Genomic DNA, 16,016 nt, shown 5'->3' on the forward strand with positions numbered 1-16,016 from the left:
GATTGGAGTTTTGGAGTTGGCGTTGGCGCTGCCGTTTCACTCCAACGGCACTGGCCAACGGCAACAACGCTCGGTTTCGATTTCGATTTCGCATGCAATTTGCGGTTCATTGAATCGGAAGTTTTCCCATTTAACTTAAGCCTCTTTAACAAACAATTCTATGACCAAAATTATTGTACACTTTGTATGCATATTATACCCAAGTGTGTACGTGAGTATGTTTGTATGTGTGTGTGTGTGCCGACAAGAAGGTGGAAATATATGTATGCCTGTAAGTATGCGGCATTCATAAGCCTCCATACCTGTATATGTATACAGTTATTCAGGTGTACTGTTTCATTGCAGCCAGTTGCCCGATTCACTCACCTGGTTAATAATACTAAAACTATTAAATATTCATGTGGACGTTCTGCGCCCAAACACACAATTGCACAGCGATACATACCCGTGCCAGAGCTTTGGTTTATTTTTGTATGCTCTGTGTCGGAAATATGTTATTACTTATGTGTAATAATTATTATTATTATCCGTATTTCATTGCTATTTCTTGGTAAAGAATTGGAAAGAAGGATGGAATATTCAAGAAGTTAATTGGGAACTCAATGACAAACATTATCTGTAGAAGTGAAAAAATGTAATTTTTTTCTTTTATTATTGTAATTGAATTTGTTGAGCTTATGGAATAGTAGCCTTCAAATCAAGTGTAAAATTATTTTTTTGCAATGGAGAAACAAAAATTTAATTAACGATGCCTGTGTGATCTATCCGTAAGCAATATCTAAGCAAATTACTTGACCAAATTTCAGATATTTATACTCTCGCAACAAAAGTTGCTAAAGAGAGTATTATAGTTTTGTTCACATAACGGTTGTTTGTAACACCCAAAACTAAACGAGTTAGATATAGGGTTATATATACAAAAGTGATCAGGGTGAAGAGTGGAGTTCAAATTCGAATGTCTGTCTGTCCGTCCGTCTGTGCAAGCTGTAACTTGAGTAAAAATTAAGATATCTTGATGAAACTTGGCACACTTATTTCTTGGCACCATAGGAAGGTTGCGAAAACCGAAAACACATAAAGTCCCATAACTAAGCCATAAATAAAGCTATGGAAATAAAATTTGGTATGAAGGATCGCATAATGAAGGGGCATATTTGGATGTAATTTTTTTGGGGAAGTGGGCATGGCCCCCCCAAATCGGTTTTTTGTATATATCTCGCAAACCAATAGAGCTATATAAACCAAACTTTCTGCAGTTGATTTTTTCAGCCATTTCTCTATACAGTCCAAAAATGACAGAAATCGGATAATAACCACGCCCCCCTCCCATACAAAGGTTAGGATGAAATTTACTAAAATTGGGTTAACTCACTAACCAAAAACGTCAGAAACACTAAATTTCACATAAGAAATGATTTTTATAAATTTTTTTTACAAAATGGGCGTGGCGTCGCCCACTTATGGGTCAAAAAACATATCTCAGGAACTACTCGACCGATTTCAATGGAACTTGGTTTGTAATAGTTTCCTTACATCCCAATGATGTGTTGTGAAAATAGGACAAATCGCTTCACAATCGAGCCTACTTCCTATATACCAGAACTTTGAAGACGATCTGGATCGCTTACTTTACAATATATAAAGTAAGCACTAGTGAAGATATCGGTGCAGAGCTTTGCACAAATACTATATTTATAGTGGGGCAGCCCCATTTTAAAAATCGCCGAAATCGGACGATAGGTTTTTAAGGCCCCATACATCGAACACGAGGGACTCGGTGCTTCTAACCTAATATTATGGTTTCCAACTTTCAATGGACTTTATACAATATATATGACGAATATGTGGGTCATATTGCGTATTATTAATATAAATAAAGTTAAATAAATAAATTGGGAGAGTATAAAATGTTCGGTTACACCCGAACTTAGCCCTTCCTTACTTGTTTTATGATATTTTTATTTAAACGTGAAAGACCTTCGTTTTATTGGTTACGTATCTTATAAAATACTAAAAATATCGCGCCAAAAACTTTTTGCGCACTATCTCCCAAAGAACAATGTTAGCAATAATAAATAAAATTTCGTAAACGATTATAAAAATAGAGTTAGATATCTAGGAAATCTAACAAAAGTGGGCCCATGGATAAAACATTATATAATTTCGCATAAAAATTAATGAATTGGTCCATTTTGACTTACATGCCATAAACTAATTTACATGTACCATGTAAACATGTTTAACATTAAAGAAACCGTAGTGAAACTCTTATTAAATCTCATAGTTGAAAATTTCGTTTAATAACACTGTACAGAAAAATATTATCCATTGGATGAAACTTATTTTTTCGGGTGATTATGTATAAGGAAACCCCAACCAAGCAATATTTTGAAAAATTATTTCAGTATCTATCGATATAAAGGGTTTTTCAATAGGACGCTACAAAAGTAGACCCTTAGGGACAGCAAACGAAATTTCTCTTCAGTAAGGTTTGCCATTTCATCATGGAAAGATATAAGATCGAACAACGAGTCGAAATTATTAAAATTTACTACCGAAATTCGGAGTCAGTGTTCTCAACTTTAAGAGCGCTTCATACAATTTATGGTCGTCATAATCGTTCTGTCAGAAAAAATGTGAATCCACAGGCACAGTACAAAATGTTCACGTGCCAGTGAGACAAAGAAATGCCCGTAGTGTCGAGAATATTGCTGCCGCAAGCGCATCAATTACGGAAGACCCAAATCGGTCTCTCACACGTTGTTCTCAAGAGTTGGGCATCTTTGTGACGTTGTTGTGGCGAAATTTTCGAAAAGATCTTGGTCTACATCCTTACAAGATCAAATTGACGTAAGAACTGAAGACGGTTGACCACCAGAATCTTCGTATGTTCGTGAATCAGGCTGAGCAACAAAATGATCCGGATTTTCTTCGAAAAATCATCTTCAGCGATGAGGCTCATTTCAGGCTGAATGGCTTCGTTAATAAGCAAAATATGAGTTATTGATCAGGCAGTAATCCACACGTACTCCATAAGTCACCATTGCAACCCGAAAAAATAACGGTTTGGTGCGGTTTATGGGTTTATGTGCCGTAATTGGATCGTATTGATGATCACGTCCGTGATGATCAAGAGCGATAACCGAACATTTTTTGTCCGAATTGTATGATATGGACATAGGCAATATGTGGTTCCTACGACGACGACGCCACAAACCATACAGCGAATGTCACAATCGATTTATTGAAAATCAAGTTTGGTGAACGTGTTATCTTACGAAAATTGGGTTCAGCGTCTGGACTTCTACAAGCGTACCCTTGGCAGCCATGGAAACGAAATCGAGTTCCTTATGTATGGCATCGAATGTACTTTCACAGGAATAAAGAATTTCATTGATATCCCCTAACTTTTTTTGTTTTGTTTTGTATCGCTCTTATTGAAAACCCCATTACAAAAACTTTTTAAAAGATTTTTGATTCTTACATTGAATTACACATAATTGCTAATTGCATTAAGTAACGGTATACTTTCTGTGACACAATTTACTTGTCCATATATTTCAGCATTCTTAGAAATGACAAATCGTTATATTTAGTTTAATCAATTTTAAGTTTTTTAATTAGTTTCGTTAAGATGTAAAACTTTGGAAACAAAAATAAATATTACTCTAAAGAATTAAACCCAACATTTTATTGCTTTCTTTTTGCTTTCGAGAGGTCTTTCTTGAACTTCGTGGCTTTAAAGTATCTTGTATTAGTGAAATATAATTAATATATTATAAAATCCAAAGTATCTTCGAAATAATATATTTATAAATACAAATATAAATATAATAAATGTTATGAACTTACCTTAAAGGCAAACTATGTGAAACGACAAGGAAAATCTAAAAATGAAAGAAAAGTAACTAATTAAAGTTAAATTCAGTAAAGATTCAACAATAAAAAAATGAGTAAAATATCAACCATATCGCCAAAAAGCTAGAAGAAGAAGAAGTATAAGATAACAAAATAAATTTGTAAATTTAAATTGAAAAATTTTAGAATAATGAAATTTTGTCAAGTGAATACAGAAACGAAAATATTCTAGCAACATTGATTTCTATTCATTTGATAAATCCATTAAGATCTTTAACCTATATTTCTCACAGGAAACCTGAACTAAGAAAACAATTTTCTTCTTTAATTATCACCAATAAAATACGCATTAAAGTTCATTAAATACGCTATACAATTCCGTCGAGTTAATTGTAACAGCGCCCAATACTCTACTGGTGTAACAGGCTGAAGGTAGAAATATGATCAATACAGGTAAAACACTTCTATAATACATTTATTATGAGTTCTTACATTATAGCTAGATAAGAGCTTAATTTGGATTAAACATAAACAAGAAATAATCACATTAAAACAACAACCCATTGTACAAATTACCACCTGATCCTTCGCTATTCTCATCTTTAGAACATTTTATTTACAATTCAAAATCACATTCATTATATTTGTTTAAGCGGCGAAGTGATTCTCATTCAACTCATTGTCAAATCATTAATTTACAAAAATCTGCCATTCAATCTCACACACACTCTGTTAATTCACATCAAAGCTAAGAATACGATTTACGGCTACGCAAATGGCTTCTCAATCGCACCCGACACTTAACATTCCATACACAATTAAGTACAAGTGGAGATGCAGCAATAAAAGCGAGCATAAACAACGCATTACGCATCCTCAAACTCGCCACTCAGCGGCAACAACACTGCACACACCAACAACACCACAACTGCCACCGCCAAATAATCTGTGCTTAATGCCACCTCATTACTGTTAATTGATTTCAATTAAATCAGACACACAACCAGCTTCAATACAAGCTGCAGGCCGTGAGCTGTGGGCCGAACTGGCCAGCCAGCAGACGGATCTGCGACCAGCAGCAGACAGCAGATAACAGGGCAGACAGCGAATAACAACAAAACCAAATGATTGTATTTAAGGCTACAGTAACCATTAATGGCTACAACAAACATGAGAGTAAAAACAAAAGCATTACAACAAAAACATGCCAACAACAAAGCAACGCTTGAAAAACAAAACAACATATGAACAGGAAACCGGAAATGTTTATAAATAAAGCAAACATGATTTGGGTTTGCGGCCTGGCGGGGTGTGGAAGGGATTTGGAGGACAACAGTCTGTCATTGAATCGGCATACGGGTAAGGACAAGGAAATGTGTGCGGACCGCAGTGGCAAACAAAAATAAAAGGCCAAATTAAAGAGGAGTGCTGGGGAATAGAAAACAAACTGGAAAGTAGCGAGTGGTGGTTTGTTGTTTTTATATAAATTTATTTACCAAATAGTCAGCAACCTCATACCGTATCTACAACTCTTAAGCAACTTGCTTAATGTTCCATAATCAACCACCATCTCCCTTCTTTGCTCAAAACCTAAACTTCTTCTACTATTCTAACGCTTTTTGTTGTCGTGCTTTTTGCGTGCCGCCCTCATAAATTAGCGCATCCTTTCCACACCAAGTTTTCATTCCTTTGAGCTTCTTAACTTAATAAAAATATACTCCAACTGTTTTTATTACTTTTTTTCTCGCTTTTCTTTAATTCTCACTTGCAACTCCTTTTTGGTGAGTCGTTGAAGTTGATTCTGGTGCACTTGTTCATGTTTCCGTTGCCACATCCGTTGATTGCCAGAGTCACTGTTGTTGTTTTTCTTGTTGTTGCTGAAGTCAGCTCACTTACAGCTGCTGCTTTGAACTTCTTCGTACAGCATTTTAGCGAGTTTTCTTACACCATGCCGGTTATTTCTTTCTGTTTCTGTTTCTGTTGTAGTTGTTTTTGTTTTTGCTTGTTAAGTGCTGCGGCAAGATTTTTCGGATAAAAGTTAATTACAACCCATTGGTTCAATTTTTTGTGTAATCTTTGTTTTTCAAACTGTGCGAGTAAGCAGTGAATGCGGTGGAAATAAGGACATTATAGATATAAGTGTATGTATGTGTATGTCTAAGAACATTGAAACTTTTATATAGTATTTGTAATTAGCTGAAGTGCAATTTACTTCATTATACTCGTACAATTATGAACTGAGTTTGTATGTTTGATAGAGTTTGCTTGAAAATTTTTGGTGGACTCGTTATTGGTTAAAGATATTTTGAGCACTTTTTCTAATGATGATGATTCATATATAAAAAAATCTTGTTATAAACACCATAAGAAAAAATATAACAAACATAGGTTAGAGGCACCTATTTTTTTAAAGAACCCATTTTATTAACTACCAGGTATGTTTTAGTTGAGCAAATCCTTTTTCTTATGATAACTATGTTCGATAAAAAACTGTTCATAGCTGCTTGGCTTGAATCGAATATTGTCAAACAAATATAGTACCGTTCCAGAACTGTTAACAGATGTTTAAAAGATACAGAGAAAAATGAAAACAAATTTAAACGGCAAAAAACAATAGGATCGGATCATAAAACTGTTAAAATTGGCTTCAATGCTACTAAGTGGGCTTAAGATCAGGGAATTAGCCGTCGTAAAAACAAACTTTTTAACCGTTCCGCGTACAATCAGAAATGCAAAACATCTTCAGCGTCTAAAAATTATGAGAAATCCGCGCCTGAATGCGGAAGTGTTCATTCTGACTCGACTCATTGATTGGTGTTCACTTGTTTTACTGGTCAAAAACGTTTTAATTTAGGGGGAGCCCATTGTTTTCAATACTATTTTCATGATTTACGTAAAGAAGAAGCCGCCATAACAACGCCAACATTTTATAAAACAATAGATTTTATTTTCATAGAACAGAAAATGTGAGGTGAGTGCTTCAAAACAAGGTTGGAATCAGTTTTTCTATTATTAAAAGATCGCTGCAGATCTATCCCATTGATTTGTCAACAAGATAATGCCCCGATTCTTAACGCTCGAATAATTAAGTCATTTATTTCTAGTTAAAACTATAATATCACGACTTGGCCACCATTTTCTCCAAATCTTAATGTATTTAAAAACGCTTGGAGCTGGCCTTCATGGAAAGTTTATGTTGATGGAAAGCAATACGAATATAAAGAACCATTAATTGTAGCAATTACACTTGAAGTGAGAATTCGCTAAATTACATAGACTCTCTCAATCATTGAAAACGGAACGGATATATGAAGTTATTGCAAACAAAGGAAGCAGTACACTTTACTGAAAATATTTTTTATATTATGCTAATAAGTCTAATATTGACAATCACTAAAAATAAAAGTAAAAAAAAAACAATTTTTCTTACAAAAATTAATTACTTTAAGTGCGTCTATTCTCGCAATGGCCTTATTTTAAACTGCTCCAAGAAAATGTTTGAAAAACACAATTTCGTTAATTTTTTTTAAATCTTTTGAATATTATCCCTGATATCTCATAACCTTGGATTTTGCATATCCACTTTTTTAATTGAAATCAAAATAAATGTTCTAAGCTGAATACTATTGTAAGTACGGATGCGTCTAACCTATTGACGAGAAGTATACAACTCAATATAGACTTTCATTGAACGAAGCTTCACCTATTTGAATGGCCAACTGATAGCGCCATCTGTGATTATCTAACTTTTGGTTTTGCGAAAGCGATTTAAATCGATATATGAAAACTATCAGATTTTCACACCAATGCAGATTTTTGAAAACAAAAATTCTCAAACAACAGTTTTTTTCGAGAGTTTTTCATCATTTTTTTTTGAAATATTTGCAGTTCCGTGAATTAGGGGGTTATCCCATGTGATTTTCTAAATCCCAAATTTTTTTGTTTTATATCATGAATTGCTTTCTTAACACGTCTAGAGTATTATAGTGATTTTTAAAAATTCGAAGTGTTTTAAAGGCACAGTATTTAGAAGAAGGGGCTGTTCGAAGCGCTCGGTTGAAACTTTGAACGCGTTTTTTACAAAATTGTGTTTTTCAAACGTTCCTCCATCGCATGTCAAAAACGGCTTGATCGAATGATTTCAAATTTATTGGGTGCACTTAGCACATATAAACGCATGGAACGCTCTTTATTAATCAAAAATTCAATTTTTGGAATATTCACTTGATCGTTCATGGGGGAAGTGCGAGCCCATTTTATCGAGGCGGGGGTGTTCAGAATCTATGTAATCTATGTTTTACAAAATATTTTTAGCTTAAAATTTATATTTATACTGTCGAGATATATGTTAATTATTTGATAATAAACTTAAGGCTCTATCTATTTACTGGTCGTAGAGAAAAAATTATAAAAGCCACTAAAAATCAGACCGTCACCTGGGATGACCCCCTTAATAGAGTAGTAGAGCATCAGAGCATCTACATCTACGAACGACCATTTTTATCGATTTCTTGTATTTTTCGATACCTAAGCCTAAGGAATCGCATCTAGATTTCAGCACCGAATTAGGCCAAGTTCGTCAGATTCACAGAGTATAATGATTCGGCAATTTATCTAAACATATATATATTAATATCTGTCTTTAGTATTCAAAGTCCTTGTCTACTGATGGAACATTAGTTCTATATTCCAAAGCAGTAGCAATATTTTAGGAAAAAAAAATCAATTTTTAACGCATTTTCGAAATTACTACATATTTCGGTACTTCGGTAATATGAATAGTCTTATATTTGACCAACTTTCAAGTTGAGCTCATTTTTTTTTCATTTTCCACATGTTAACCATTCGCTTTCTTTTTAGCTTTCGATAGCTCTCCCTCACAACCACATTCTCCACTTATACTACTTATAAGCAGACCTATGTATAATGGTAGGAATATTTCAATCACTGTATTTCAATACTGGTCCCTACAATTTTTCTTTCTTGCTCGTGGGAAGCCAATTACATTCGCGAGAGGAAATTACATAGTGTAATTTTTTAATAAAATCACCTTCTTTATAAAATTTAATTTCAATCACCATCTTTTCAAACTGGATTTGTTTTATAGATCTGATGACAGTCATGTAATAGGTATATCCCTTCACACTTCATTATATTGACAAATCTCAACCTCTACTAGATCAAGTATTCAAAATGATCTGATTATGAAATATGTATGATGCCTTACTTAGTCAATTTCTCACACATATTCTATTATTTTATTATTAATACGAAAATATAATATAACCTTCCGTAAAATAAACAACCGTAGAAAAACTCGGTTTCCGATCTTTCTACTTGTACATTTACTTCACATTTACCTTAAATTCATAAACTAATTATATAGAATTGGCTCAACTAAAACTATCTCACTTCTTAGTATTCTTCCTAAAAGATAATACCCAAGGCTTTATAATATAAAATATTGAAAATATTATCTCTTTTACTGATGTATCCTCGTCTATGTACCATCAAGTATATGATAAAATTGGCAATTTCGATTGAAAGACAAACAGAAATGTGACTTAATAATTACATACATAAATACACAGCATGATCGCTGTAAAGCAGTTATAATTATTTTAAATAACAATCCAGGACCATTTTTATATCCATACAGCACATACTCATACATACTATGTTACTCATACGCCATGTACCACTAATTAAGGCTTTACAGGCTTACAAAAAAAAAAATTTTTTTTTGTTTTGTTTTAAATCTCTTCCAAAACGATCCAAGAATATGTCTTTAAAATTCCAGAGGCCAATTCGACATATTTTCGAAGCTAGAGCAGTTTTAGTGGCCGAGTGTCGAGCAGGTGCGAATGCTCAGGCAGACCTTTAAAGCGCGTTTTCTCGAGTTTTCATTTTCACAAGTGTTAGAAAACGGTGCCGGCGATATCAAAAAGGATATATGTCCGATCGAAAAAAAACCAAAGTGATCTAGCTTCTGTATTAAATTATCTTCTATTTGAACTAAAAAAGTTGGACAAAAGTATTATTATTATTATACTTGTTTTGCAACTTAAAGTCAATTTTTTTTTTTCTTAAAAAAGTGAATTTTTTTTCAAACTTCGAAAAAATTTGGAATTTTATAACTTCTTCGGTATTTTTTTAGATCATAAAGAAAATAAACTTATAAAAATTAAAAAAAAAAAAATGGTTCGACTGTTTCAGATGCATCGCATGACCTCCATCACCGGCACCGGTTTACAAGTGCAGACTCCAGGCGCTCCAGAAAAATACTTACAACTTTGAAAAAATTTCAATATTTTTTAATAATAAATATTGTTTTTTAAGCCTTAAATATAGTACACTATCGTCTTAAAATTCCGTTTACCGTAATCATTTCCTTCCCTTTAAAAAAAATTGATAAAAAAACGCTCTTTTTCGGCTTCTAAAGCAGACTACTGCCTTCAGAAAACTTGTAAAACTTAAGCTATAAAAAGTTTTTAAAACAAAATTTTATAATTCCAGCAACTTAACGGAATTTACGTACGATTAAACACATATTTTGTGATTAGCGGCAAGAAATTTAAAAATAATAATAAAAATATGCGGGCAACAATGATGTTTTCAACTAATAATAATAACAACAGTAATTCTATTAAAAGTTGTAAAAACGAGCAAAGTGTTAATAGTAAACAAGCGAAATTCGAAGTTTGTGGCGCACAAAAAAAATTGTCACACAAATAATTTATAATCTCGAGCGAAGTAAAAGACGCTTATAAGGCGACTAAGAGGAGGAAACGAAAAGAGGATGCTGGCGGAAGCGACTAGCAAAATATTTTTCCGAACAAGGTACCTTAGTAAAGCGCTGATTGCTGCAATAAAAGTTTTAGAAAAAATTGCAAACAAATTGCGAAAAAAATCCAGATTTGTAATGGGAAATTGTAAACATTTAAGCGGGAGTGTTGATACTCTACAGCAGCAAAAGCTGCTTGCTACTCTATAACTGACCAGTTGTTGTTACTATCAGACCATTTGTATTAATTTGTTTTTGTTATTTGTGGCTATTGTGTCGGCAGAAAAGTCTTAAAAACTTGCACAAAAGCGTAGCAACGACAAAAGTGTGAAAAAATACCTTTTGAAGGAAGAGTAGAAAAAAAATCTTAAAAAAAGCACGTAGACAAAAACAGGCATTCCGCTATCAGCAGCTTGCCAAAGGATAACCGACGGCAGCAAAGCAAGCAGAGGCTATCGAGCGTTTCGTGTGAATTCTTCAGCATCATTGAACGTCTTAAATCGATGCGAATGGATAGTGAGATTGGCGAGAAAATTGGCTTTATCACAACACTTGCATTGAAGTGAGTGGAGTTGGCGGAAGATGTGAGTAAAGCGAAGTAAGCGATATGCAGCGCAGATAAAGCCAGAAAACAGTAGTCGCCTTTTATTAGGCACCTTTTTGGGTTCTTTTTTATTTTTATTGTGTCTGCTGTGCGTTGAAGCATTGAGAGCAGCTAACAAAATTGGCACCATTTTTCTTCATTCTTTTGCAGCAACTTCTTTATTCATTGCAATTTTTTTTTTTTTTGGTTTTTTGGACATTCGAAAGTTTTTAGCCAGCTAATCTGGCAGCATTGCAAAAACAGCGTTGCAATGCTGGAAGAAAGAGGAGAAAAAAATCTCATATAAAATTGGCTGGGCGGCTTTTGTGGCTTTGGCACAACTACTGTTGTTGTTCGTGTTGTTCTTGCTGCCTTGCTACGAGCGTTCAATCAAAATCAAAGCGCGCAGAAAATGCCATTTAAAAAATGCAATTCAATCAATATTAAAAACATATGTACAAATGCATGCATGCAACAAGCCTTTAATTTCGACTGACCAACCAAGTCGAGCGTCCAACCAACCAATCAACCAACTAAAAGCATATTTTTTCTCCCCCGCCCCTTACAGAGTTGTTTTCATTTAATTTAAAAATATTTTAACGTTACTGTAGCGGTCTATTGCAGTTTTTCTCGCATTTTTTACGCTGCATTTTTGCTTTTTGTTTGATTGATTACGCTGCGCTTGGATTTGTTGTGCTCTTTTGGTGTTGATTTAACTTTGACCTCAGCTATGTTGGCAATTAAATGCGATTGCCTTTGTGTACGTCTACACACACACATACAGATATTTATATACTCTCATACATGTGAGTTGAAGCGTATGTGTTTGCTAAAAAATTTGGCGATTTTTTCAAACGCCTCGAATTAAATTTTTACATTTGCAATTCAAATTGCTTTGATATTATCTGTTATTTTGGCCAAATCGAATTTACACATCAATTTCAATTTGCAATAAAAAATTAAAAAAAGAGAGGAATGCATACCAAATGTTTTAATTGAAAGTTTACATCAAACATCAGCTGTCAGTCAGCTATTCAGTAAAGTGAAGAGTGACACAAAGCTTCACTTTATTTAACCTATAAAATCTAAACAAAGTCTCCTGATAGCTAGCTTAATCTCAAGTGAGCCTAGCTGCACCCCTCGTGACGCCTAACTTGAGATTTAGAGATCCTGAAGTTTTATTTTCAGCAGTGATCAATAAATATTGCGCTTAACCATATCAAGGTGTTGAAAATCTGGCAATCACGAATAGCTGTAATAATGCTTATTCCCCTTTCCAACAACAACGTTTTTCAGTTACTTGCTGTTTGATCTAACATTTATTACATAGAGTTTTTAAGTCTTGAATAAACCACTGAAGTGAACGGTTGTCTAAACGTTTAATTTGAGTCCTTTTATTTATTCCGACACACTGTGGTAAAAAGTAAGTCCACCAACAGGTTATGGGCCCAGAGTCTATGCCGGAATAAAAGATAAACTGTAAAAATTCAATTTCGCGTGTGTCGCATAAAGTGTTTGTCATTTTAAAATTGAATATGGGTTCGCTATACCAAATTGAAAAGTTGGATGATACCAACTATGATACGTGGTGCATACAGATGCAATGTGTTCTGGTGCACGCAGACATTTGGACAGTGGTTAGTGGTGATTTTGTAAAGCCAGATGATGCGCTATTGTTAGCCAAGTGGAAAGTCGAAAACGAAAAGGCTTTGGCAACAATTATGTTAAGTGTGAAACCATCACAGTTAGGGTACGTAAAGAACTGTACCAGTGCATTAGAAGCATGGACGAAACTAAGAAATGTGTATAAGCCCAGTGGACCAATACGAAAAGTAAGCTTATACAAACGGCTACTCAGCCTCAGTATGACTGAAGGTGTAACAATGGCTCAACATATACAAGAATTTGTTAGCGTTTCGGATAAGTTGGCGGAGTTAGACATCAAGCTAAGTGACGAGTTGCTGGTCATAATTCTATTATCCAGTTTGTCCAGAAATTTCGAGAATTTCGTGATTGCGATGGAGACATGTGATTCATTTCCATCCTTTGAAATAATCAGAGTTAAGCTGTTGGAAGAGTTCGACAGACAATCTCAAAAGGAGAAAGAAAGCGTTGCAGAATCAAGTCAGCAAGCTTTTCTCGCTAACTACAAAGGGGAAAACAAGACTATGAAAAAACAGTTCAGTGGAAAGTGTTTTAATTGTGGAAAGCGTGGGCATATGGCCTCAAAATGTAAAGCGCCGAAAAAGGACAAGAACATTGGCGATAATGATAAATGTTCCCTTGCAGTATTAGCAGCAACAGATGTATCAGGTTTCCGAAAATCTTCGTGGTGCATAGACAGTGGTGCGTCTACTCACATATGCAGTGAACGAAGTATGTTTATCTCTCTCAAAGAATGTAATGAGAAAGTTATGCTAGCGTCGGAAAAATACGTAAACGCAGTTGGTGTCGGAACTGTAGAAATAAAAGCAAATTGCAAAATATATTTGAAAGATGTGTTATATGTTCCAACTATGGCGGGAAATTTTATTTCTGTTGGAAAAGCAATAAGTAATGGAGCAAGTGTAAGTTTTGAGAATGACTGTGCGATCATAAGAAATCAAAAACGCGATATTTTGTTAAAAGCTCCAAAGAGAAATAATATTTATATGTTTGACTGTAAGAGTAGTGTGCATTCGTGTTTCGGTGCAGCAGAAGAGAACGTTATGATTTGGCATAAACGCTATGGACACTTGAATTTTTCAAGCCTAAGAGAACTATCCAATAAGAAAATTGTGAACGGGTTAGATTTGAAGAGTGTGCCAAAAAATATAAACTGTGACGTGTGTATGAAAACAAAAATAAGCCAAAGGCCATTTTCAAACAGTGAGCATAGTTCTGTGAGTTTGTTAGACATAATTCACTCTGATGTATGTGGACCTATGCCAAAAATGTCTCTGGGTGGTGCTCGTTATTTCGTAACTTTCATAGACGACAAGTCTAAACGCATTTTTGTATATTTTTTGAAACATAAAAATGAAGTACTAGAAAAATTTAAAATGTTTAAAAATCTCGTGGAATGTCAAACAGAGAAACGAATTAAGGTGCTGAGAAGTGACAATGGGACTGAGTATGTTAACAAGGAGTTTGATAATTTTCTTAATGCAAGCGGTATACAAAGACAGTTGACAGTTCCCTATACTCCTCAACAAAACGGAGTAGCAGAACGCGCAAATCGTACGATTGTAGAGATGGCTCGCAGTATGCTTGTGCAGGCTGAAGTTTGTGAATTGTTATGGGCTGAAGCTGTTGCTACTGCAGTCTATATACGTAATCGTTCAGTTACTAGACAACTTGGTGATAAAACACCATACCAGGTTTGGACGGGTTATAAGCCAAATGTACGTCATTTGAGAATATTTGGTTCAAAGGCAGTTGGTCTAGATAAGAGTCAACATCAGAAGTTTCGTGAGAAGGGTAAAGAGTATACGTTCGTTGGTTACTCTTTGACAGCAAAAGCTTATCGTTTGTACGATCCCAATGAGAGACGAATAGTTGAAAAGCGAGATGTCATCTTTGATGAATCTACGACAGGCAGCATACGAGAGAAAGAAACAGAACGAGTATTAGTTGAAATAGATGCAATACCAAAGAAGCCGCGTAGTGAGCAAGAAAGTTCTAACGTAGAAGAGGAAAACGAAGTTCATCTTGAGGAGGAGCAATATGAAACAGCCTCAGACGCAGAAGCAGAAAGTGAAGCAGACATATCAGAAGAAGAAACTGAAGTACAGGACGATAGCGAGAACACAAAGGATAGCATAAGTGAAAGCAGTGTAAATACAAAACGATGTAGGGGTAGGCCAAAAATTCTTCGTACTGGAAAACCTGGCCGTCCCAGTAAACAGTTCCATGTGGTGAATATGGTAAAAAGCAATGAGAAGATACCGAGTACAGTAAAAGAAGCAATGTTAAGCAATAATTGTAAACACTGGCGAGAGGCAATGAATATAGAGTATGATTCTCTTATTAGAAATCGAACTTGGGTATTAGCTGATTTGCCAATTGGAAAGCGAAAAATTGGCAGTAAATGGGTTTTTAATGAGAAACGAGATAAAAATGGAAACATTGAACGATACAAAGCGAGGTTGGTTGCTAAGGGGTGTAGCCAGCAGTATGGCGTTGACTACAAGGAAACATTTTCTCCTGTTGTACGTTATGCAACCATACGAATGTTGTTTGCGTTGGCAGCTGAAAAAGAACTGCATATGCACCAGCTTGATGTTTCAACGGCATATCTCAACAGCGAGCTAGACGATGAGATATATATGGATCAACCAGAAGGGTTCATCAATTCAAAATATCCTGATCGCGTACTAAAATTAAAGAAAGCAATATATGGTTTAAAGCAGTCTGGCAGAGAGTGGAACCGTAGGTTGGATACCACTTTGAAATCCATTGGTTTTGAGCAGTGTCAGAATGAACCATGTCTTTATAAGAAGAATACTGAGAAAAAATATAACTTCGTTGCTGTTTACGTTGATGACATTATCGTGGCATGTTCGAGCGAAGCAGATCTATTGGCGATAAAGAGACAAATCGCTGAGAGTTTCAAAGTTGTAGACAAAGGCAGAGTTCAGCATTTTCTTGGAATGGAAATAGAGCGTGTTGGCAGCGTAGGTCCTATATCAGTTGGCCACTCTCAATACGTTCAAAATTTGTTAAAGCAGTATGGCATGGAGCAGTGTCGCGGGGCGTCTACTCCACTTGATCCTGGTTTCAAGATTCAATGCCCTACAACTAAGTGTGAAA

The 16,016-nt window shown here is 34.8% G+C and overlaps 1 protein-coding gene across 1 annotated transcript in view; it reads right to left on the minus strand.

The window, feature by feature from the left end:
* LOC128922274 (uncharacterized) overlaps positions 1-16,016 on the minus strand; it is a 165,965-nt gene that overhangs the window by 83,261 nt on the left and 66,688 nt on the right. The window contains exon 2 of the mRNA XM_054232208.1: positions 3,853-3,887. Within this exon, the coding sequence (XP_054088183.1) occupies positions 3,853-3,887 (35 nt within the window). The remainder of the gene's footprint in view (positions 1-3,852; positions 3,888-16,016) is intronic.

The sequence above is a fragment of the Zeugodacus cucurbitae genome, chromosome 5, assembly GCF_028554725.1.
Source record: "Zeugodacus cucurbitae isolate PBARC_wt_2022May chromosome 5, idZeuCucr1.2, whole genome shotgun sequence".
Lineage (NCBI taxonomy): Eukaryota > Metazoa > Arthropoda > Insecta > Diptera > Tephritidae > Zeugodacus > Zeugodacus cucurbitae.